The following is a 24,076-nucleotide window of genomic DNA, read 5'->3' as shown; positions in this document are numbered from 1 at the left end:
GAAGAAAAGGCTTGTTTATGTAAGGGAGGTTGGTGTTTTCAGGTGTTGCACTCCCTCATGCCTTAGCATTTGATCTCTATTACCATGCAGTGAACAATAATATTACACATAACAGTAATGCATTTTGTGTCTGCTCTTACAACTCTTCTTAGTAATTCCTGATTTTCATTTCCTCTGTTTCTGGTACATCGAGGAAGAGAAGCATGTACCTTTATGCCCGATCAGCAGACCATTTTCAAGTCTGAGTTCTGGGGACTGGGATTTTCCTGTTACATTAAGTCACTTGTCAAGGGCTTGGGCAGAGATGAGTCAGTCCCTTTAAGCAGAGAGCATTTGAGTAAAGTACAGGTAAAACAAGAATAGATTACATTCAACTGCACAGCAACTGCCTTACTGGCTGGTAAGTCTAACCAAGAAACTCAGAACCCTTAGTGCCCATGCAGATTAATTTAATCCTCCCAGAACATTTCATCTGTGCTTCAGACTCTGTCCTTCTAAACAAACATATTTCAGGCTTTTGGGAATGATTCCAAACTCTGTCTGAAGACTGTTTTGAAGAATCTTAGTTGGTGAAGGGCAGCTATGTGCCAGGAGCAGTAGTATGGAGGATCACGTTCCAGTGCCCAGGAATGCTCTGGCCCCTGGTAAATTTTACAGTCTTGGAGATTGAAAGACCAGAAGCCCATTTGTCTTTCAGCATTTTGCTTTTAAATGTTTTCCTAATATATCAAGATATTTGCATCTTGTTAACAACTTGTGATGGTTTAAGAAGCTTTTTTTAAAAACTTCTTATTTAGTGCAAGTTCTGTGGGAGGAAATCTTAAGTCTGGTAATTGGCTTGGAAAAGTGTGTGAGGGGCTGAATATCACCACAGGCATGGAACGAGCAGTTCCATACCCAAGCATTTATCCCTCAAATTTAATCCCCTTTATTTGAGGAATATTGGAGATGTGGCAGTGTCACAACTCCAGATGCTCATTTCACTGTGAGTACAGTGCATCTGTGTTTGTACCTGGTGTACAAGAAGTGCCAAAAAACATCTTCATGCAGCATCACTTCCTCCCTTTCTACCCACAGAGCATAACAACCATTTATAGTGCAAGAGGTTTTTGTGAAGGATGGGGCAAATACATATAGCCACAAAATACTGACCATTAAATTGTTTTCTCTTATAATGCCTGTAGTTGAATGCTGGAAGTAAAGTTTGCATACCTGTTTTTATTGTAAACCTTATGAGACATTCAAGCTCTAGTTTTCATTGATATAAATTAATTTGAGGAAGGTAAATATTAACATTTTAAAAACCTGAATACTTATTGGTCTACATATAATAATTTTCAAGTGTGTCTTATATCTGAAGTTTATAAAGTCATAAATAAACTGTAGTTTGGCTTCATTTTTGTGAAGCAAATTGTACCTGGCAGCCAACAGAATGAAAAATTCAGTGTGTTTAGGAAGCTGTTTGCAGCACAGACGTTTCAATAATTCTTTAACACATGATATACTGAACCTTACCCAATTGGAGTGATTGAAGATTTTTAAAATTGGTTTTATTGGGAATTATCTCATACATATACATATATATATATATGTTAAATCTGTCTTGCATATATGGACTCAGTACTTAATAACTCTCTGAATAGTGAGTTAATATATTTTTCCATTATTTGTCCATTTCACATTTTTAAACTGTTAGTAGAAAATTGCATATAAATAATATTTTAAATACATCTTTAAAAATTGTTTCTTATGAGAAATGAACAACAATTTTGATTTACATAATTCTGAGTAGCCCTGTCATTGTAGACATCTAAAAATACCCTACCTGGCCTACTTGGTGCCACTCTAGAAGTTGTGTGATATATCAGTCAGCATTGCACTGATGGCTGAAAACTCTCAAGTATCTGGGATGACACTATACCCCTGTGTTTGGACCACAGAATCCCTCCTGAAGTGACTATTGTATTAGGGTCTCTACAAAAATGTACCCCCAAGGCAGTGAAGAGTCATTTGCAGTGGGTTTGTGATGGTTAAGCAGGTTGTCAGCAATCAAGAAAGTTGACATCAGTGTGGTGTTTTTTTTCTTGACTTTCCCTCTCTGGACCTTGACCTTTTTCTGTCCTTTTTGTCTGGTGTTCCTGTTCTTCCTCATTATTAGAGCAGGCACCCTTGGTGCATATGCTGGAGCCTATAGAGGAGCTTTCAGAAGAGGAAAAAGGTAATGATTGATTCAGCTCAAAATGTGCTGGCATGTGTTTCTTGAAAACAAAAAATATTATTTGATATCTACAGTATTTTTCATTGTATTTCATTATATTTGTGTGATTTGGATGGGAACAGTGTTTGTGTCAGTCTCCTGTTTGCTATTAATTAATTACAATTCTAATTATTAATTACGATTTACTTGTAAATACTATTATTATTCAATGTTTATATGAAAATTTGACTAACTTCTTTAAAGCAGGCACATTTCATATGTCTAAAGGGATTTGAACTAAGCAGAGCAAAAATGTTTGGCGGGGAAATACCCTTCACTGGGAAATTTTTGGTGCTGACATTATTGCAATACGTACTCACTTTTTAAACTCTGCATAAGAGGATAGAGTTCAGGTGGAAAGAAGTTGGTGGTGGAGGCTGGAACTGCCAGCTTTCATGAATGCATCACAGATACTTCTACAAGTAATCTGACTTGCACCTACCCATAAGCAGCCACAGCTCCAGCCAAGGTTGTGCAACTCAGAATAGTTACATAACCCAGCACTGGCAGCTGTTATGCCTCTTCCTAGGAGAACTTGGAAAAAGCCACATTTACAATGACAGAGTAGAAAGCACTGGTTCATTGTGCATGGTATTCTTCTCCTGAAGGCAGCTAATAGTACCTTAGGTGAAACACCAAATAGCTGAATAACATAAAAATCTCTTCTGTGTGTGAAAATCAAAATCAGTCTTGAGCCCTGCAGCCAGTGAGTTTAAATTTCAAAGGAATTATGCTGTTTTGAAAACAAAATCATTGTTTGAATACATCTGTGTGTTTTGAGGTTTCCCCAGGGAAAATCCAGTGACTCTGAACAATCAAAATAAAGACTGCTCGCATTTTTGCCGTTCCTTCTGCTGTTTCTCTTGCTTGCCATCTTCTCTCTTGATGGATTGTCTTTGTTTCTTCTGCTGTGCCTAAAGGCATGGCCTGAAGTGCAGAAGAGAAAAAGAAAGAATGCAGTCTGAAAAGACAGACCAAGATTTTTTTGGTTTTGATGACAGTCATTTGTAAGGGAGAGTGTGAAAATTCTTGACTCAGAACATAATTTTCTAGGATTATGTAGGAGCTGAGACAGTGGACCAGCTGTAAGGTCCCTTGTCTCAAAAGTTAAATCTAGTATTTAGGGATGAATAAGAAAACAGTTCCTTAAATAATTGCTCTGGCAAAGAGGATTTGGCTTGAGTTAATTAGCAAGCATTCATATTGTCAGTAATTAGGATAATGCTAGATAGTCTTGTTACCCTTATTAGTATGTAGTAATAAGGAATTTAAAAATCAGTTTAAATGTATCTGTTTTATTGTAAGGATTAACATTGGAAAGAGACAGGATTTTTAGAAGGCTCCTAGGAGACTTCCACTTTAAAATGTCTCATGTATGGCTTTCTGGGAGGATTTTGTAGTGAATAATGCCATCTTGTCCTGACTGGGGGTAGTCAGGTAGCCCTGTGTTTCCATAAGACCAGTTGTATGCCTCTTCTAGAACTCAGTTCTCCTGACAAATCAGTTTTAATCTCATCTCTGTCAGGGACTGAGTTGTCCACACAGTTCCTGAAAGCAGATGGGATTTCATCCTGATTGTCCTCTTCAACACAGATCTAATGTATGACAGCTGGACTCTCTTTCAGTTTTCATTACCTGTAGTTTTTTCCAGGACACCTTGGAAAGCCAGTTCCTCAAAACTGCCTAATATGTAATTTGTGCATTTTGAGGCTTTTTTGTCTTTTCTTTAGGGTGCTTGTCTTTCCCTTAAATAAAAATGAAAAGTAAATAGAACTGCTTTCTAGTAAGCTGACATTGTTTGCAAATAGAAAAAGGGGAATATTTGTTTCAAAATAAAATATTTGAAAGTCATAAATATGGAATTACACCTTCATTCCTATCCTTGTCTGTTGGGTGGCACATGATTCTGCTGCCCTGTAAGGCATACTGGGAAGACACAGACTCCTGCCCAAGATTTTCCTATTGTTTCAGGGGAGTTGGAGTGTGGTTTACAGCATGCTTTTCTGGGATGTTTTATACTCTGTTAGTTTTGCTGACCACTGGCAGACAGAAGCAGCTATGAGAGTTCCACAGGTTATCGCTGCATTTACTTTAAGAGCATTCAGTAAAATTTTGTCTTGCTGGTGACACTTTATAGACAGGTTCCAAGTGGGTGTGGTTTGCTTCTTAATCTCCTGTATGACCCGATAATACTTTGGCCTAACTTAAATGTCAGTCTTCATTTTAGATGGAAGAATCTGTCTAGATGATTCTTTATTTCTTGCATAAGAGTTCTTTATTGACACAAGAGTCATTAGTAACACTTAAAGCAAGGGAAAAAGATAGGAACTTCCTTGTCTGCTTTTATGATGTTGTAGACTTGCATAGATGAAAACACAACTCTGAACTTTGTCCTTGAAAGATTTTTGAAGATGACTATTATCCATCATGTATTTTCTGTGAAACAGTCTGCCTCAGACTAAGGTTTTGTCTTTACCAAGACAACTTGCAAAGGTTTAATTTCAGTAGATGATTCAGTAATTGATCAGACAACTCATGTTGCTTGAAGCTTTTCTTAAGGAAATGTTTGTAGTATTCTGATTTGTGGTGTTCTGATTTCTGCTAGAATTTATCTTTTCTTTGTAATACCATGTTTAGAGAACTTAAGTATCAGAAGATAGTCTTTCTTTATCGGAAGTTTGCAAATGCAAAGATAAAAGGAAAGATCTTTGTAGCCAAATATTCAGCACCGTATCTTTACAGTGATTCTGTAACAAGGGCAATAAAAGATACTTGTGATGGTGAGTACAAGGTGCTGAGGCACAGATTCCAAGTGAGCTGGCTATTGTAAGCTAGCTCAGTATTTTGAAAATTACACAATTCCATGTAGATAAAAAGTGCACATATATGTCTATGCCATTTCTAAAGATGCATGCTTCAGTGCAGTTTTTAATTCTCTAATGTAAAGTGGATTTTTAAAATATCTCTGAACATAATTTTTTCTTCTTATTTCAGAAACTGAGAAAATTGATATAAAACCAGATAGAAGTAACCACTATTTAATAAATGCTCTGAAGTCTGATCCTTCTTTAACTAAAGAATTGCGAGTTGTTTTGGAGCAAGCTCTGGAGGAGAAGCTGGAATCCTTGGGAATTAAAGCAGTAAGATATTGAATTATTTAAAAGTAGGGGAATCTTTGTACCACTTTTCTTCTGTTCTCTTTCCCTCCTGTACTACAGTTCTCAAGCTATAAAATCCAAAGCTAAATTTCTGTGCTTTAAATAACTGTAATTCCTTAATCACTAACCTGAGAGGATGGCCATCAAATTACAGCTGTGCAGGATATGGCTACACTTGTGAGCAATGTTATCAACTTCTGCGATTTTTCTACGAACTTTGTGATACCTGAAGTCTAAAAGAGTGTTTACAACACAATTTGTTTCCTTAGGGTGTTCGTGGAATATCGAATGATCGCTTAAATAAAATTTTGCGAGCTATTGAACATGCCAGAGAACGCAAAGAGAGGATGGAGCCCACCATCCACGGAATTCGAGAGCGTCTTCAGCGCCAGCTTGGCTTTCGGGTTGAAGAGAAATCATTGTCTTCTAGCAGACCTGATTCCTGTGCTCAGCTTTCTTGTGAAGGTTACAGTGGATTTTGGGGCTTATTTAATTGTTTTAGATTTTATAACTGCTATTTAAAGTTTTATTTAGCAACATTTCTGTATAGCTGCTTTCCTGCTTTTCCATATCAATACTTGATATAGTTATGGACAACTAAACTGTTTTCTTTAAGGGTCCTTGACATTGTGTTTAACAGCAAATGTCTTAGATCTGGCAAGATACATAGGTTATGCTGGCAGTGTAGCACTTTGGCAGCAAATAAACCTCCTTGCTTTCCACACAGATCTGAAGGGCTGAGTATGGTTGGGCTTAATTTCTGATTTTAATCAATTCAGCATTGTAAGTCTGATCATGTTCCCAGATGCACCAGTAGTGTGGGCTGCAGTCTGAGTCTGGTCTTGTTTTGTGATCCCAGATTCGCCAACAGTGACACCTTAGCCTCAGTCCCTCTCTCCTGGCTGACTGCAGTGATAAGGGTCATCCAGCCTCTGCCTGATAAGCTACCACCCCCTCAGCATACCATCATGGCCACATAATCCCTTAGCTACACATCTGATATCTCATGGAAGTCCCTTCATCATATATTTCATTGCTGTAGGTCTTGTTCCTACATTATCCACCCTGTGACTACAGTCACACCTTCAGTTTGGTGCCCCTATTTAATAGATTTTTGGGGGGTCTCTGTAGGGCAATTGCTCATACCTCTCCCCCACACCTTTCATTATACCACACCAACACCTTGTGTGTTTCTGACAGATCATTATCCAGATTTTTACATACATGTCTATGATCAAAGCAAAACATAGTAGAGTCAGGATTAATATAGCAACAACAGGATGAAGTAGTTTATTGAAAATTCCTCTAGCTGTGAGTGGCCATCTGAAGAAGGAGTCTAATCACTGATGCTGTCCATCTTACTTCTTACTGTATTCTTAATAAGGTCCTGAAGAAAATTTATTAGATGACATGAGGACTGAAATTCCCTTTCAAATTCAGTGGCATTGAGGTTAGCTTTGTAATTCCAGTGGACAAAGTGCCCTCATCTCCTTCCCTTATATTTGCTGTCACAGTAAATTTCACAAGTGAGAAGTGTGTGTGATGCAGAATGTACTCTGGTTACCATATTGATTAGCTTCCATGGATAGAAGAAGTGAGGGTCTCCACCCTGCAGGTCGAGCTTGTTCATGTGTGAACCAAATTTGGTTCATAATGGCAATAGTTGCATCTACAACAAGGATAAGCAGTCCTAAGATGGTTAACTTGATCTTCAGTGAAGATGTGCTGGTATTGTTGGTAGAATTGTTCCTGGAAAAGGAAAGCAATACAGCTTTCATTGGGATTTGTCCAGATGGGTTATCTCTTAGTGGCTAAACTTGTTTAACTGTTTGGAGTAATGATTCAAGTCCTTTTTCCAGCTCAGAATATCTCTGTTCTGTCTCTTTAAATGCAGTTGTGCTGAGTCTCTCTGGTCCACCAGAGTCAGTATGAAACAGGCTGCAGTGCTGTGTTCTCAACAGAACCCCATTCTGCTGTAATAGGGTCACTGGGGGTTGTGGGACCAAGCTCTGGAACTGCTTCATGTGTTGCTCAGTCCACTCCCATGACTTTCCCTTTTTGAGCAAACTGTACAAGGGGTGGGCAATAATAGAGAACACAGGGATGTTGGCACCAATATCCTAAAGTTCCCATTAACTGTTGTAGTTTTTTTAATCTAGACAGCTTCTATCCATTCTCTGTTTTTCCAAGGTGTCAGAAGCCATCAGGCTCTGAGGAGCTTAACCTCCATTGGGCACTTGACACTTGGATGTAGGAATGTCTAAACCTAAGGCTGTTAACCCATTCTTCCCCTTTTCTGTTGTCACCTGCTATTGTACCACTGTGTTGCAAAATTTCAGGCCCCACACCAGGGGCATGAACAGTCTGTTAACCAAAGGTCTGGTTGCATTCTAAAGAGCCAGTCTGCTAAATACAATATATGTGGTTCTTTTGAATTGCCAAAAATATATATGTACACACATAGTATACATGTATATGCACATGTATATGCACATGCACATACACATGTATATGTATATGTATATGTATATGTATATGTATATGTATATGTATATGTATATGTATATGTATATGTGTACAATTGCAATCACAAGCTTAATTTCCTGGGTCAAAACACTTGGCACAGCCAAGGATTCAATTCTGAAAGATGTCTGGTCTCTGAGGACAGGCTGTAAACAAGGAGGCTTATTTTCTGCCAAATTGCTACCCTTTTTAACCAAACACATGGTAACTCTGAACTGTTTGGAAGAAAAGAATTGCATTTTTTCTCCTTTTTTTGGTGAAACTATAGTCTGCAGCAGAGACATCTTTAATTCTAGAAATTAAATGTGAAGGATACCAAACATCGATTGTAAGAATGACACAGATAACTTTTCTTGTAGAAAAACACAAGTTCAATCCATTGGGAATTTCCTCATTTGCCACACCTCAAAAACCATCCAAGTGGTCTCCATCAGCTGTCCGCCCAGCTGGACAAAGAACAGTCATCCCTGAGTATAGTTCTACACCAAAGTAAGAGACGCCATTCTAAAAACTCCCATACCTCAGATAACAGTCCTATACGTTTGAGTTTTTGTGGCTGATGTGAACATTTCCTCAATTGTAAGAACTGAGGAAAGAATTCACGTAACTTCCAAATAAACCTTATGTTTACTGTAAGTCTTGAAATAACTTGTGTCATTATTTTCAGACCCAGGAAGATTCTTGGAAGTGGAGTTTCCAGAAAGACACCTAGCATCACGTATGTTTTGTTCCCTTGCCTTTTAGAAGAAGACATTTTTGGTGACATGTTTGCCACACAAAAACTATTATTAAGCTAAAATCATCAACACTCTCTGGGCTGCATACGTCATTTTTTGGTTTAAAGTGTCACTTCATTTGACTGTGTTATTATAATCCCTGAAAACATAGCATGTTTTTCTTTCAGCATATGTATTCTTTGCTGTGGTTGAGAAAGAGAGATATTCCAATAACTTCCTTTAGTTTCTCTCTTAGATGTGTTTTCTGACTGTGTTAAAAGCATTTAGTGACCTAATTTTTCAGTTTATTGATACTTTCATACCGCAACCAAAATCAAGTACAATATTTTACGTTCCATTCACATCAGGTATATTACTTTGCCACTTCCTGCACTGAAAAATTCCCACATCTAACTGATGTCACAAGAGACTTTATGTGGCACAGATTCCTTGACCCTGAAATTTGCTTTAGCTGCTGATCCATGAATGCCCATCTGTGACTGCCTGGCAAAACTTGTTTTAAATTAGTTTCTTGTTTTGTAAAGTCGGTTGCGTAGATGGAAAGAGTCATGTGTGTATAAGACAGCATTTTGGGATAACTTTCTGAGTTTAATTAGCAGCATGATTTCTTTTAATTTTTTTAATAATTAAAATCTGGGGGAGATTCTGTCTTTTGCACTAAGAAAAATGCACATTATTGGAAAGGAAAATACAAGGAAACTTAAACGTGTATGCGTTGGTGCACGCACTGAAACCCAGTGAGCGCTCATGTTGTACTTGGTTTTCCTTAGAACACCACCATTCAGTTCGGAGGAAGAAGCTGATGAAGATGATACGAAACAGTCTTATGTAGCACCAGAGAAATTGCAAAAGTGGTCAAAACCATCAAGCAGCATAGTCCATGCTTTTCAGAAGCCTTCTGGCAAAAGCAACGGGGATGCAATGGAGGAAAATGGAATTGAAGAAATTGGAACACCTGCCAAAACTCCTAAAGGTTTTTCACTGCATTTGTATATGGATGTTATAACATCTGTGCAAGATTTTGCATTTCTTGGTAATATTTCTGTGTTAGAAAACATAATGACAGCAGACTACCTAGTCTTGAGTGTATATATATATATATAGGTAAACAATTTGTTTTTCTGTTTATGTATTACTTAGAGATGTGTATCATGTTCTTCTAGATAAATGTAGAAAAAGACACAATCTTTGTCTCAGAGAGACTTCTTTTACTTATTTTTACTTTTGGGGAAGATTTCTAGGGAGTTTACAGTAAAGTCCCTCCTTGCAAATGGAAACTGTCGATTTTTTTTTTTTTTCTGAATTTTAGCAACAGTTATTCAAAAACTGGCCAAGCAAGTTGGAGATACTCTTTCTAACCATGGAAATAAGAACAAACCAGCTGGAGGAATTAATGTTGCACAGGCATTTTTTAAGAAAGAAGAGGTCAAAGAACCCAAGGTATAGCTTTTAATATTATCATTATTACATTAAGTAATTGAACTACATGTATGTTACCTTTTTTTTTTTTTTTTTAAATGCTGAAAGCATTTTGATATAGCAATGAACTTAATTCTCCAAGACAGTTTTGGAGTTACAGCTAAGTAGTCTTATTTGGTATACCTGCACTGGTGTATAGAAAAGTGCTAGCAAGGGACCAGTGGCAAGTAACTTCATCCACACTGCTTTTTTAGCTTAAACCTTTATTAGTTTGGAGCACTACAGCTCAAAGTTTGGGCATGGTATCATTCTTCTATTCTAGCAGCATAGAGTCCTCCTTTACTTGTTTTCTTAGTGTCTTGTTTTGTTAGAGGAAAAAAGGAATTTGCTTATCTGATATTTAGATACATTATTACTAGAGCTTTATCTAATATGGGTCTCTTAAATACGTTTTAATGAGAGGATAAATTCCATTGGTCTTTGATCTGCATCAATCCACAATCACATACTGCTTTCAGATTACATCAAATCTGTTGCTGTCCATTGAGTATGGCATGTGTTCACCAGCAGAATATTAGCACAATGGATTCTTTACCCCTCAGGCTCTTAAGGTCTTCTCAGTTTAGAGGTCTATAATTGGTACACCATTTTACTGCAATTTGGAGTGTTTGCCTGAACAATTATTAAAAGGAGCAAAAGTTACTCCAAATGAGAAGTCAAGATAGTGATTTTTTTCAGTTTGAGTAGTTGTTACTAGATTGAAGTAAAAAGACAGATACTAGTTCTAGCATTCAATACAGTATTTTTTCACTAAATTAGCAAATAATAATTACTGAGAATCCTGTTATCCATAATAAAACTGATACCTTAGGGCTTCCTGACTGTGAGTTAAATCTGAAACTCATCAGAAACAGGGACACTTGTGTTTCATTTTCCAGAAAGGAGTGATTGTCTTAATCAACTTTGGCCATGAGGGTAGCATAATCCCATTTAGTCTGTGTCCTTGCAATTGCCATCGATGACACCTAAGTTGTCCTTTGGCTGTGTGGGAGCTGCAAGTCTCACCAGACTCAAAATTATCAATGCAGACATGACTATTATAGTGCAATTTTGTATCTAGTGTTGCTTCCAACTTCTTTGTAATGTTAGATTTTTACAAGACCATAAAGTGTTCACAGTTAAATTGGCAGGATGATTTTGTAAAGATCTTTAGATGGTGGGTCATTGTATTCAGGAATTTGGGCTTTAAGAGCAAAGACCTGTAGCAAAATAAACCTTAAAACCTATGTTTTAAAAATGCCATGGTTTTCACAGATAATCTCTCTTCCCACATCTTTCAAGCCCCTGAACCTTAAGGCATGTATTGGGGGAATTAAATCCCTCCTATTGTCATAGAAGGTTGAGTTTGAAACCCTGAGAGAAGCCTGAGCTTATATAAGTCCATGGGACCACCCCCCAGCTTCCCAGGGTCCTAAGGAAATTGGTTGATATAGTTGCCAAGCTATTCTTCTATGATAATGGAAAAGTCATCTGTAGTCTCTGATGGAAAAAAGTAAAAGAAACCCATTTTTAAAAAAAGTAAGAAGGACAACCCTGGGAACTAGTGGCCTGTTAGTCTCACTTCTGTGCCCAGAAAGATCATGGAAGAGATCCTTCTGGACAGAAAATTAGACTATAATGAAAAGACAGTAAGTTTAGATTAGATATTAGGAAGAAATTCTTTACTGTGAGGATGGTGAGGCACTGGAACAGGTTACCCAAAGAAACTGTGGATGCCCCATCCCTGGAAGTGTTCAAAGTCACGTTGCAGGGGGCTTTGAGCAACTTGGTCTAGTGGAAGGTATTCCCTCCCCTGGTGGGGGAGTTCAACTCCATGATCTTTGAGGTCTCTTCCAACCCACACCTTTCCATCATTTTATGAAAAATATTGTTGCTGTAATTAATTTAGAATACATTGTGTCCCTGATCCTGTATGGACAGGATGAGTTCAGAATCAGCTTATGAAACCAGGGCCGGCACTGCTACTTTTTTTCTGGAATCTTTACAGAAGAACATACCATCTTGTATGCTTTGGTAATTATATGCATATATTTATGCTCATGTTTATACGTTTAATGTAGACATCTTTATATAAGTCCATAGCAGTTTTGATTGGTGCCATGTATTTACACTCGATAAAAACTGAATTCTGTTTGAAGTTGATCAGTTTATCTCTCTATTTTTTTTTAATTTTAATAATCATTTGGGACTTCTTGAATGTTTGAGGAAACTCTTCCTCCAGCATTTCTCAATATATGCGACTGACCTTCCCATTACCGCTCCCTCCAAATGCAGATAATTTGAAACAGCACAATAATGAATTCTGGTATGTTAATAATACAGCACACTGAGCAGATCTGTCAGTTTTTGAAAAACAGTTTACAATGTTAAAATGGAGTTATGTTGCAAGATAAAGCATTACTGCAGTCTCTTCCCCACTTTCGAGACACACGACACGTTCATATTTGTTGATTTTTCTCTAACATATACATACCTTACATGTTCTCTAATAGCACCTGAACTCTTCTTCTGTGCAATGGAAACACCATCTAGATCCTTACTATAATACTGGAGACTCCAGTGAAATAAGGTTTTAGCTTTGTGAGAAACCACTGTTAGCTTTGCACAGTTAAGCTCTCTAAAAATAGCTCAAATCAATCAAACCACATCTGACTGAAAAATAGGGAAATGCTGTAGCTCTTCTTGGTAAAGCTGAATGAAGATATTTAGTTGCCAGGCAGATGAGGTAAGAGGAACCATGGACTCATTGCCTTCAGGTTTATCTGTTTAAATTGACTCTCATTTTGTGAACTTAGTATACAAATCCACCACTTAATTAAAATATGCTTGTACATGCTGACACTGAGTCTTGAGGGGAATGTATATTTAAAGTTTGAGCAGCATGTGGTTTTTAAAATTTTCATTTAATTTTCTCTTTAAAGAAATTAGTTTTAAATTGAAAAGGCCTTTATTGCAATATTTTTCCTAGTTTGACTACAGAATGCTTGTAAACTGCCACCTTGCATGTCGTATCTTTATTTTCATATAAGTACAGTAATTTCACGAATACAAGCCGCACCAATTTGACTAAGATTTTGCTCCTAAACCGGAAATGCGGCTAATAATCAGGAGCGGCTAATACAACCTCAGAAGTGCCTGCCAGAGTGCTGAGCCGAGCAGCTGCAAAGTCGGCATTTTGCGATTGTTACAAATCGCTACTTTGTTGCACTGCGGGTGGAGCCTGGCTCCCTGCAGGCAGCACGGGGGGCGGGGAGAGAGGCGGGAGAGCTCTCTTTCCTCCTCTGCCACAGCCCAGGGGAGAGACGGGGGGGGCCCGGCGCCGCCATTGCCGCGGCCCGGGGAGGAGAGGGGGGACCCGGGCCGCCCCTACCGCGGCCCGGGGAGGAGAGGGGGGACCCGGGCCGCCCCTACCGCGGCCTGGGGAGGGGGGGGGAAGCCCGCGCCGCCATTGCTGCGGCCCGGGGAGGGGGGGGAAGCCGGCGCCGCCATTGCTGCGGCCCGGGGAGGGGGGGGAAGCGCGCGCCGCCATTGCTGTGGCCCGGGGAGCCGATGGGAGCCCCGCGCAAGCCATTGCTGTGGCCCGGGGAGCCGATGGGAGCCCCGCGCAAGCCATTGCTGTGGCCCGGGGAGCCGATGGGAGCCCCGCGCAGCCATTGCCGCGGCTCGGGGAGCCGACGGGGTGCTTTGTCCGTGCCCGCCGCCGCCGCGGCAGGAGCGGGGAAACTCCGTCCCTGCCCGCCGCCGGCGCCACGGGCGCGGGAAAGCTCCGTCCCCGCCCGCCGCCGCTGCCGTAGGAGCAGGGGAAGCTCCGTCCCTGCCTGCCACCGCAGGGCAGCGCCGACCCGGGGTGACCGAGCCCAGTGGCAGCGGCGGCCGGCCCCGAGCTGCAGCACCGTGCTGGCCCACCTGGCCCCGTCAGCGGCCCCTAGCGGGCCGAGCCTGCACAGCCTTAGCTCAGCCAGTAAACCCCGCCCTCCCGCGGTTCTGTTACTAATTGCACGCGGGTCCTCGCTGCGAACGACAAAGCGGCTTATATTCGTGTGCGGCTTATCTATGGACAAAAACCGAAATATTTGCCAAGACCCAGAGATGCGGCTTATAATCAGTGCGGCTTGTATTCGTGAATTTACTGTAATCTACATTCTAATGCTTAAAGGACTTTCATCTCACTGGGATATCCCAGAAAAGATAGTCCTTTAGTTTTGGAATGAAAACAGTGAATTAATATCATTTAGGTAACTGAATTAATGTGGATTTTAAATGATGATAGATTTCATAAAGGCCATGTGCCAGTGCATTTTTCTTTAGCAGTTTCACATTGCTGAGTTTAGGAAAGAACTCAGCACAGCTTGAACAGACAGAGGAAAAATGCCTGGTTTTTTTGTCTCTATTAGCTCACAGAAGCTGTTGAAGATGATTGGGCTATTTCATCAGTAGAGGAAGACATTTTATTGATGAAAGATGACAGAGGTCAGAAGGCGATGACAGTTCAGAAAAATGAGCCCAATGCTGCATCTGTGGTACATGCATGGGGCCTTCCCAAGAAAAGTGTGCCAAAGGAGGAAGGTAACATATTCATAAGTGACTGACCCACCTAGAGGAGAATTAAGCATAGTGTATTACACATTGTAATTCAATACATGGTGTTTTGTAAGAAAAGAACAAGAAAAGCTCTGTGTTTGGTTTCTTGCCATGTAAATATGTTTTTATGATATATGATTTATATGATATATGATACATAAACCACACACTCATATAAGTATACAGAGATGTCAACTTAAATTTGAGATTGTAAATCATAATATTATCAGGCTTCAACCTCATCTTAAAAATTAATCATCCAAGATTTTTTTTCTTCCCAAATTTAAGGGAGAAAGGAACTCACTTCATCTGGGGAATAATAACATTTCAGGCTTGTTTGAGATACCTAACTGACTTAGCAGGCTGAGATAAATATTTGAACTAGTGCTAAAGCAAAAGCCTCAATCTTATATATAGTTTATGCAGTAGTTTCTAACCCTAACATTTCAGTGCATGTAAAGGTTAAAGCTGTGCCAGTTACCTAAAGATACTTCTGGTAATTTTTGAAGGGAAAGTAAGGTTGACACTCTCTGTTTGTACTGTGCTTTATGTTCTGGGAGAGAAACAATCTACATATTATCAACACGTGTAATTTCCTTACTGGTTGCAATTTGGGACTTCCTGAAGTCCACAGGTGTTTGCTCACATAGCATGTCATTTTATCTCATAGACAAATACAAAGTGAAAATATCCCCAGGAGAGTATTAATCACTAATCATCATTTTGTCTGTTTAACAGGCCTTCATGAAGCTGATAATACAAGCACGTTAAAAAGCAGCTTAGTCACTGTGACAGACTGGAGTGATTCTTCAGATATATAATTGTTCCATTCCTAATGGGAGGTTCTGCTGGGGTTCAAAATGCAGGTGAAAACATCAAGTGTTTACTAGTAACTTCTCTCATTGGTCCTGTAAGAACAAGGAATACTGTTTACAGAGCTCTTGTGTCTTTTAGTCTGACTCTGAAAAAGAATATGGAAATATCCATTACTAGCTATGTCTATTTATTGAAATATGCATTCCTAGCTATGTCTATTTGGAAGCAAAGTAATTCTTCTCTCTCTTTGTGGCAGTTTAACCCCAGCCAAGCCCCACACAGCTACTCACTCACTCCCTCACCTGTGGAACTGGGGAGAGACTTAAAAGAGTAAAAGTGAGAAAACTCGTGGGTTGAGATCAAGGCAGTTCAATAGAGAAAGCAAAAGCCACACACACAAGCAAAGCAAAGCAAGGAATTAATTCACTGCTCTGCATGGGCAGACAGGTGTTCAGCCATCCCAGGAGCAGCAGGGCAAATGCCATCACTCCCAATGTCTTCCTCTTCCTCCTTCTTTCCCCCCACTGTATATACTGAGCATGATCTGGAATGGTCTGGAATATCCTTTGGTCAGTTTGAGTCATCTGTCCCACCTGCATCCCCTCCACACTTCCCCTGCACCCCCAATTTCCTCGCCGATGTGGTGGTATGAAAAACAGAAAAGGCTCTGTGCAAGCCCTGCATAGCAATACCAAAAACATCTCTATCATCAACTCTGTGTCCAGCACAAATCCAAGACACAGCCCCATACCAGCCACGGTGAAGAAGATTACCTCTACCCCAGCCAAAACCAGCACACTCATGAGTTCAGTGGTGAAAGTCTCTTTCATTTCTCTGAGGTGAAGGTTTTGCCTCTAATGTTTACATTAAAGATTGAAACCGGTCTTGCAAGAAAGCCTGTTAACCAATGAACAGAATATACTGCAGTGTATTACTTTATACTATTTTTAATGCATATTTTCTTGTATTTTATCATGAACTTTATATGAAATTGTCAACATTTTAAAGAAAATGTGTCCATGTATTAAACTATTAAGTTTCTACCATGGTTTACAATAAATGCCAAATGAAAAGAGAAAAGCCTCAGCTCTAAAACTAATCCTCATTAAATGTCTTCTACATGGGGTAGTTGGTTTGTTGGGTTTTTTTTTTTTGTATTGGAGTTGAGTTTTGTTAGTATAAAAGGACAACTGGAAAAAAATTACAATGTCAAGCCACAATAAGAAAAGCACTGACCTGCACTGCAGAAGTACTTGACATTTCTGGTTTATCCATATTGGCTGCCTTCTTAAAAAAACATAGTAGTATTTCTACTTAAATGAAGTACAAAAATAATGTAAAACAAAAAGAACCTTGACTTAGTAGTTCTAATGTAATTTAGATAATATCAGAACAAAACTTTTTCTATACTGTGCCATTATTAAATAGGACTGTTCATTTTTAATATTTACACTTGTCCCAAAATAACTAATTTTTATTGAAACTCCACAGGTCCATCAGTTCAAACTTCGTGACAAACCTGAGTTTGTGTCTGATCTGAGGGACTCAGTCTAGAAAGCATTTTGTGGTTATTGGTAATCTCTCTTCTTACTTATTGACTTGTACAAATACTCCCTCAAAAGTCATCACATTTCCATGGACAGACAAAGAAAAAACACTAGCTGAATTTTTGAACTGCAGTATGCCAATATGATGTGTGTGATGCCATTCCCAAAAGCAGCTGACATGACAAACTGAATTAGTAAATACCTCATTTATTTTTTTTCAAGAATGCAACATCAGCTCATGATTTCCAGGTACAAACTTTACAATACCAACATCAATCTTAAAATATTATATAATAAAATTTACATCAATATGTAAAAAGCTGCAAGTTAATATTTGTAAAAGTCATTAGTGGTAAGTACATGGGGGTTGGGGTGGGGGGAATCACTCTGAATGAAACGTACAAAATCATGTTTAAAAACGCTTTGAGTCTTCCAAGAGTGCAACTAAACATAAGCGTTCTTGTCAAAGTGCTTGGGTGGGGTTTTGTCAGGGACACTGTTGTGGACCTTTGTACGAGAAGACATCACAGATGTGGCTCCATTATAGGCATACCCCCTCCTGAAGAGAAAAAAACAACCATTTACAGCTCATCCCACATACAGTTGACATCTCTGCATCCAGGCATTCTAGTAATAAAGCTAGAAGAAATTAATGGGAATGTACCTATAAATTTCAGGGGATGGGGCATGTTCCTGCTCTGTGTGGTCCCATTCTAGTTAAACACTGCCACTCCAGCTATCTGTCTTTGGATCTGTCTACACTTTTCTGTCACACATATCCCTCATTCACAGCCAAGTAAACTAGGGCCTAATCACGAAATAATTTAAATTGTGGCAGATCTTAGGTGAATAGTTACTCCCTAACGCTGTTCCTCTTTGTTATCACCCCTCTTCAGCTGCTGGAGGTCCCACTGCCACCACTACTTGCTTTTGATCTGATGATTTGAGAACAAAGAAACTTGTCTATTCACACCTGTAAAGTCACCTGACTACTTTTCCTACATCAGTGAATGCACTGTTTTGCAGCTCTAGTAAATTTATGAAATACATATATATATATATCGCTCACAAGTATTTGTTCTGAGTCAATAGCTTTTCTTATTTTTATTAACAGTGGACAGAGCATTATCCTCAAATACCCTTATTTTCTATTGTCCACACAATTTTTCAGAATCTCATTATAAAGTGTTTTAGAATAGTAATCAAAACTGCATATATATAGCAAGTAAAACTGCCGAGGTATTGATTTCTTTAAGTAAGTACAGCTTGTGTTTTACCTTGCAGAATTACTGTTTTCAGCTATTGAGAAGCAGAATATAATGCCACCAATTATGCAGAGTGAAGCTCCAGCCCATCCAATGAACAAAGCTGCTCCTAATTCATACCTACAAGAAGTCAATAAATGTATTTAACAAAAGAAAGCATGGATTTAACAGGTTTATTTCCAGGTTAAAATACCTAAATATAATATTTTTCCGTGAATAACTTTCCACTGACACATAAATTATTCACCACAAAATTAGCAGCTCTGCCATTCACCCACGTTCTTTTCATTATTTCCCTCTGACTCAGGAGGCAAACTCTGCCCCTGCAGTACACTTGGGCAATGCTTCTCTCCCTGCTCAGTCAGGGTTAGGGGTTAGGGTTAGGGAAAGGCCTGGTATTTGTGCATCTCCTCCTGGATTGCTTTGTTGTGGGGTTATGTCATTCTTTGGCCTGTTTACAGCACCAGTTTCTCCATTTCAGTTTTGTTCCTGTTGGCTCCCAAACCAAACTGGACTAAGGCTTTTGCTGGGCCAGAGACTACAAATTCTGCCTACAACTCTCCTTAAGTTTTCCCTCTGGCTCTCAGGATCTGACTCCATCCTTCATCATCCCCACACCACCTGCTTAAAACATGAGGGTTTGTACATATGCATAATATGCATATGCAATATACATGCACCTATGTGCTATGTATGCATATACATGCACAGGTGTGTCTGGTATAAGCATTTGCACACACAGGTGCATGTTCCAGCATCTTTCTCCTTCTCTAGTGCCTGTGGCTGGATTCTCTCTGGAAGAAACTGCTCCCAAGCACATCCACGGGCAGAGCTCCCAATCACCAGCAATGATCCCCTCTGCTGCCTGGGCCAGCCACAAACTGTTTGCTGCCAGGAATTGCTCCATTTGTCTCTGGGAGGAGACAGTGGTACTTTAGGAGCATTACCCCTCAAAGTCCATGTTTCTAAAGAAACAGTAGGGAATTAAGGGAAAGAAGGGCATTGGGAAGAGATTATTTTCTTTCCCCTCAGTGCTGAAGCTTCAAGACAAGCAGCAAACCATGGATGCTCCTTGTCTGCTCCATTCCCCAGCTCTTTGCCTGAGCACCACTCTTAAAGCAATTTTAGGATGACCTGCATTAGGCTGCACCCCAACAGTCTCCAGAGTCTCCTATTCCTCATCTTCAGAACACACTTGTGTTTCTCTTGCTCTTCTCTGCTGCAGTTTCCCCTTAAGGAGACCTTTATCTCCTCCAGACTTCTGGGATCCTGCACAGAAACATAGGCCCTTGCCCCTATCCAGCCACAGTTATCAACCAGGAGTCAGTGCTGTTCGAGCAGATGCTACTAAACTCATTTGCTGTCAACTGTGGTGAGGCAGCCAAATAAAAGCCCCTGCTGACAGCCTGCCTGTACAACTGCAACACTGTGTAGTTGCACTTCTCAGCTGGTTCTGAACATTTCCATGTGCACAGGCCCTAATTCCACATTACCAAAATATCTAAGTGAAAATACCTGTCAGCTGTTCTGCAAACCCTCTATCTTTACAAAATGGCACTGCTGAAACACTCAAGAGCCCAGTGAGGTGTTAGAAGACCCCAGACCATAAATCATCACTGGACCAAGAGGCACATGCAAGATTTGTGAAGAGCACGTGAGGATCAGGCGCACAGATTGTGAAGGCATAAACACCCAAGGATTTCTTTGTTCAGGCTGTCTCGCTAGAGACACCAAGCTCAAGCTGAAATAAACTGACAGAACCCTTCCTCAACACCAGCATGGGGCTTATGGACCCAACCCTCAATTTAAACTGCTGGGAGCCATAGCTTGGAAAACTGTCCACCCAGTCCTGTTTCACTTCAAAAACTGCCAAACCTGTAAAATTTTCATTCTACTTATGCTCACATTTCCAACCACTTTGCTATGGTTTTCATATGGCTCAAGGAGATTTCTGTCTCTTTTCTGTCTCTTCAAGACAGGGGGTTCTCTGATTAGAAGGAGAGATCCACATCAGAGCTCATCACCTAAGATCCCATTATAGTCAACATGCAAGAAATACAAAGTGCACTTTTAAAACACTTTCAAGGCACCTCTTTCATTGACCTGTAACAGTAGATCAAAGGGATTAGCTCAGATGTGAGGTAAGCCCCCTCCTGGGGATCACTCCATCCCTACAGGACTGCCAGAGCACACCTAAGGTACGAGGACCAGGATTAGGCTCCCCACAGAAGCTGATGCAGATCACCAGTGCTGGAAAACAGAGCTGGACCAAGATCCAGGAAGGCTGTTGAAATAACAACTTATTTGGCAAGACTATTTGCCTAGAAAGTGGGAAACACAAGTTTCCATAATTTTATCTAACAACACAAAATGGTTGACCAAAAGCTGAGGGATTTAAGGAGACCAAGCACTGTCTTCCCTTCCTCAAACTCTTCAATTGTACAAAAAGGAAATAATGACTATATTTGATAGAACTGGGTAGAAAAGGGGTACCTGAGTGTTACCTACTAGTTGGGACAGAAGACATGGGTTTTGGCATTAGTAGGTGGGATTGTTTGACCTTTTGAAGCAACATTCATTATTATACCATAATTAAACAGATTGCGTGTATGGCCCTTCTTGGGTGACTGCCACACTGCCAAGTGAAAGAGTTGGAGAGCTGTCCTGATGGGTCTTTTCTCCACATCTTCAGACAACACATCCTTTCTGATTTATACTGGTACTTAGGAGGAAAACTCAAAATTTTCAATTGCATATCAATGTATATATGGGAAGTTAGATAATTTGGATAAACAAACCCATTTATCAAGAAGAGTGATCATGAACTGTGGCAAGGGACAAAAATAATAAAGATTATAAGAGTTAGGGTTTTTTCAATTAAAAATAGCAAAGAAGGCTGAAGGGAAATCCTGATGGCTGATACAAGGTGCTGAGTATCTTCTGTCATTTGTTTCCCACTAAGAGTATCTCAAGCCTGTCTTTGACACTGCCAGAATAAATTCAGGAGGGAAATGTTTAGTAAAAGGCAAAAGGTCGAAACCCTCTCTCAATGAAGAGACAATTCCATATTTCCACAATATAATAGCAAACATTAAATGCAATGTATAACGAAGTAAGGGTTCTGATGCCTAGAAAGATGGCAACAAAATGGAAATTTTACATCAGTTGAGAGAGGAAGGAGCTGAATGCCACCATTAACTCAGCCTGATGCAAGGTCACTGCATGAGCTACATGCATTTTGCACGACTCAAAAATTCAGTATTTCCCCTTTGCCTTTACCTTCGCAGTCATGATTATGTCTGCCCACAGCTGAGCTATGCCAGTTGTCCACCAAAAAAAGGTAATCTCTGGAAAGCATGTTTTACTACCATTATTTCAATATTTAAACTGGATTTCTCATTTCTTCCCACCATGAGGTCTGTCTGTTCTTTCGCAGCAGACAAGGGTAGGCATACAGTGTAAGAAAAGGACTTCTGGCAACAACCATGGTATTTTCAACTAAGAACAGTAAGCCTGATAAATAATTAACTTCTGCCTATATAGCCAGGCTCCATTTTCTACAAAGAACCTCACATCCTTCTTTCTTTTGGAGGCCCTTCAATCCTGTCTTCACTGCATCAAATAAGCAGAAACTATAGGGTAATTATGGAGAACACTAATACAAGACTGTATGGAGTAAACTAATACTGTTTCAAGACAGGAAAAACAATGCCAACCCTACTGCAAATCTAGATCCCTTTAGTGTTATTTATTCAGACTATTTTCTTTCTGTCAAAGTGAAACATAAAGACTCAGGGTTCCTTACTGATCTCTTACTGGGGTCTCAGGGAAATGTATACCCAATGTTTGACATAACCTGGAATCACTGCCAAGAGAACGTTAAAATCCTCGTCATTAAAGAGTTTACATCACATATGAAGGCAAAACAGAAAAGTCTGTGATGATATAATTTACAGCCAACATTTTCAGACTTGGTAGTTAAGATGTCAATCCAAAATCCAGGCATTGGTTTGTGGATTGCTGCTTTTGTAGTCTTGAGAATTTGCAGTTTTAAAGGGAGTCTTTAGGGATGCTCGTTATCTCTGGTACGGATCCTAAAATTCTATAAATACTCACTCTCTTGAATTTAATTACAAGTATAGGTAAAGCATTTATATTAGTGCTTATAAGATCGTGGGTTTTGATAAGGTTTATGATCCAAATTTCAGTCACCTGGATTTTAAAATCAGTCAGCAAAATTCCACCAAGCCTGCAGAAACCTCTCAAGAGGAATCAAGATTGCGCAGTGCTCAACACCTTTATGAAAGCCACCATCTGTCAAAAGCACAAGGAAATACTTTTCTCCTTTCCCTATCGAATGATGCACCTAATGAGCCCCTTTGTCTTGTGCAATCCTTTTGCTGCACCTCTGGCATCCAGGCAGGCTTCACTCCCAATTAACCCCAGCTGCCCTGCCAGCCCACAGCAGAGCTGGGCACACGGATTGCAGAGCAATCACTGTGCAGCAAAGTGTTTGTTCATTGAATTTCAGCACCTGGTTGCTCCAGTTAGAAATTGTGATTAAGTAAAACTGCAGCCCACTCTCCTCCTCTGCCCAAGGGGAGAAGCAGCTGGTCTCTGTCTAAGCAGGCTCTGGTGCACAGTAGGAAATATAAGATCTACTTTTTTGAAAGATTTATGGGTATAGGAAAGTACTTACTTTTGTGCAACAAAAGAAGGGTCAAAGAACTCAGACGTTATCCTGTTTGCATACAGGGAACAACTAGTCATAGAGCACAACCCTGAAAAGCATAAGACAAACCATTCAGTGGAGCTGGCAGCAGAGCTTTGGGCCTGACCCTGAAGTCCATGAAGTCATGGAGGATTGTTCATGGGTTTCTGTGGAAAAGAAGCTGCTCCAGTATGAGTTCAAATACGCAAACTGATAGAAATAAAGTATATTTACCAGAGAGTATGAAAATCAGTCCAGCTAAACAAGCTATTTTTGCTTTAGTCTGATCAGAGCCTCCAACTTTTGTACATTTCATCCCAACCAGTCCAAAAATAGCACCGAAGAAGCCCAGGCAGACAGCGGAGATCATCAATCCTCTGCAGGCTTGGATGTAACCTGCGAGAGAAAGAGCAAGGCTAATATGAGAACTGGGACCATGACAAGTTTTGCTATAATTTCCCTCCCTCTGTGCAGTATCAGCCACTCACTATTGCAAATGGAATCAGTCTTTGCCTGGAACAATATCACTTCATCATTGAGTGTGTTCTAGGTGATGTGTGCCCTTCACAGGACATCATCATCCATGCCCAGCTCATAAGAATCATTCTATAGCACTCAGGGCTCCAAAACATTATTCCATGGGGTATAGCATCTGCAAGAGGTTGTACCCATGAGATTTAGAAGAGCAACTCCACATGGTCTGCTGAGGGGCTGTCACAGTTTGCAGAGCCACCATGTGCACTCAAAGCAGGTCTTGCATCAGTCCTGTTGTGCATGTGTGTCACAGGTACAACATGAGCGGCAGTGAGGCTGGCAGCAGTGACCCTGGCTGGGGTCCTGGGCCTTCCTGGCATGTCACTGATTTGCTTTGGATCCGCCCAAAGGGCACTCATTCTGCAATGAAGTCAGCCTCACTCTCTGCTCCAGGGACAGCAGTATTCCCTTGGGATAGAGCAAATCACTGCCATATTTAAACCTGGACAAACAGCTTGCACCTGGCTT

At 40.1% G+C, this 24,076-nt stretch overlaps 2 protein-coding genes across 7 annotated transcripts in view; one reads left to right on the top strand and one right to left on the bottom strand.

Moving 5' to 3' along the window:
- Positions 1 to 17,316, top strand: part of DZIP1 (DAZ interacting zinc finger protein 1) — a 39,715-nt gene extending 22,399 nt beyond the window's left edge. For 3 of the 5 annotated variants that reach the window (XM_033051419.1, XM_033051420.1, XM_033051418.2), the window contains 9 exons: positions 2,159 to 2,218; positions 5,252 to 5,397; positions 5,685 to 5,880; positions 8,298 to 8,427; positions 8,606 to 8,656; positions 9,446 to 9,648; positions 9,985 to 10,115; positions 14,549 to 14,720; positions 15,474 to 16,003. In XM_033051419.1, the coding sequence (XP_032907310.1) occupies positions 2,159 to 2,218; positions 5,252 to 5,397; positions 5,685 to 5,880; positions 8,298 to 8,427; positions 8,606 to 8,656; positions 9,446 to 9,648; positions 9,985 to 10,115; positions 14,549 to 14,720; positions 15,474 to 15,556 (1,172 nt within the window). In that variant the 3' untranslated portion in view covers positions 15,557 to 16,003. Of the gene's footprint in view, positions 1 to 2,158; positions 2,219 to 5,251; positions 5,398 to 5,684; positions 5,881 to 8,297; positions 8,428 to 8,605; positions 8,657 to 9,445; positions 9,649 to 9,984; positions 10,116 to 14,548; positions 14,721 to 15,473; positions 16,004 to 17,042 lie in introns of those variants that run through there. The other 2 variants (XM_033051421.2, XM_033051423.2) reach the window with 2 other exon arrangements.
- A 128-nt stretch (positions 17,317 to 17,444) lies between these two features.
- Positions 17,445 to 24,076, bottom strand: part of CLDN10 (claudin 10) — a 53,889-nt gene continuing 47,257 nt past the window's right edge. Inside the window, exons 2-5 of one of the 2 annotated variants that reach the window (XM_033051424.2) lie at positions 23,309 to 23,470; positions 23,063 to 23,144; positions 18,376 to 18,483; positions 17,445 to 17,657 (exon numbers count right to left, since the gene is read on the bottom strand). In XM_033051424.2, coding sequence (XP_032907315.1) covers positions 17,543 to 17,657; positions 18,376 to 18,483; positions 23,063 to 23,144; positions 23,309 to 23,470 — 467 coding nt within the window. In that variant the 3' untranslated portion in view covers positions 17,445 to 17,542. The remainder of the gene's footprint in view (positions 17,658 to 18,375; positions 18,484 to 23,062; positions 23,145 to 23,308; positions 23,471 to 24,076) is intronic. The other variant, XM_033051425.2, reaches the window with a different exon arrangement.

The sequence above is a fragment of the Catharus ustulatus genome, chromosome 2, assembly GCF_009819885.2.
Source record: "Catharus ustulatus isolate bCatUst1 chromosome 2, bCatUst1.pri.v2, whole genome shotgun sequence".
Classification (NCBI taxonomy): domain Eukaryota; kingdom Metazoa; phylum Chordata; class Aves; order Passeriformes; family Turdidae; genus Catharus; species Catharus ustulatus.
Note: the sequence above shows the minus strand (reverse complement) of the source record. Positions and strands in the feature narration are given on the sequence as shown.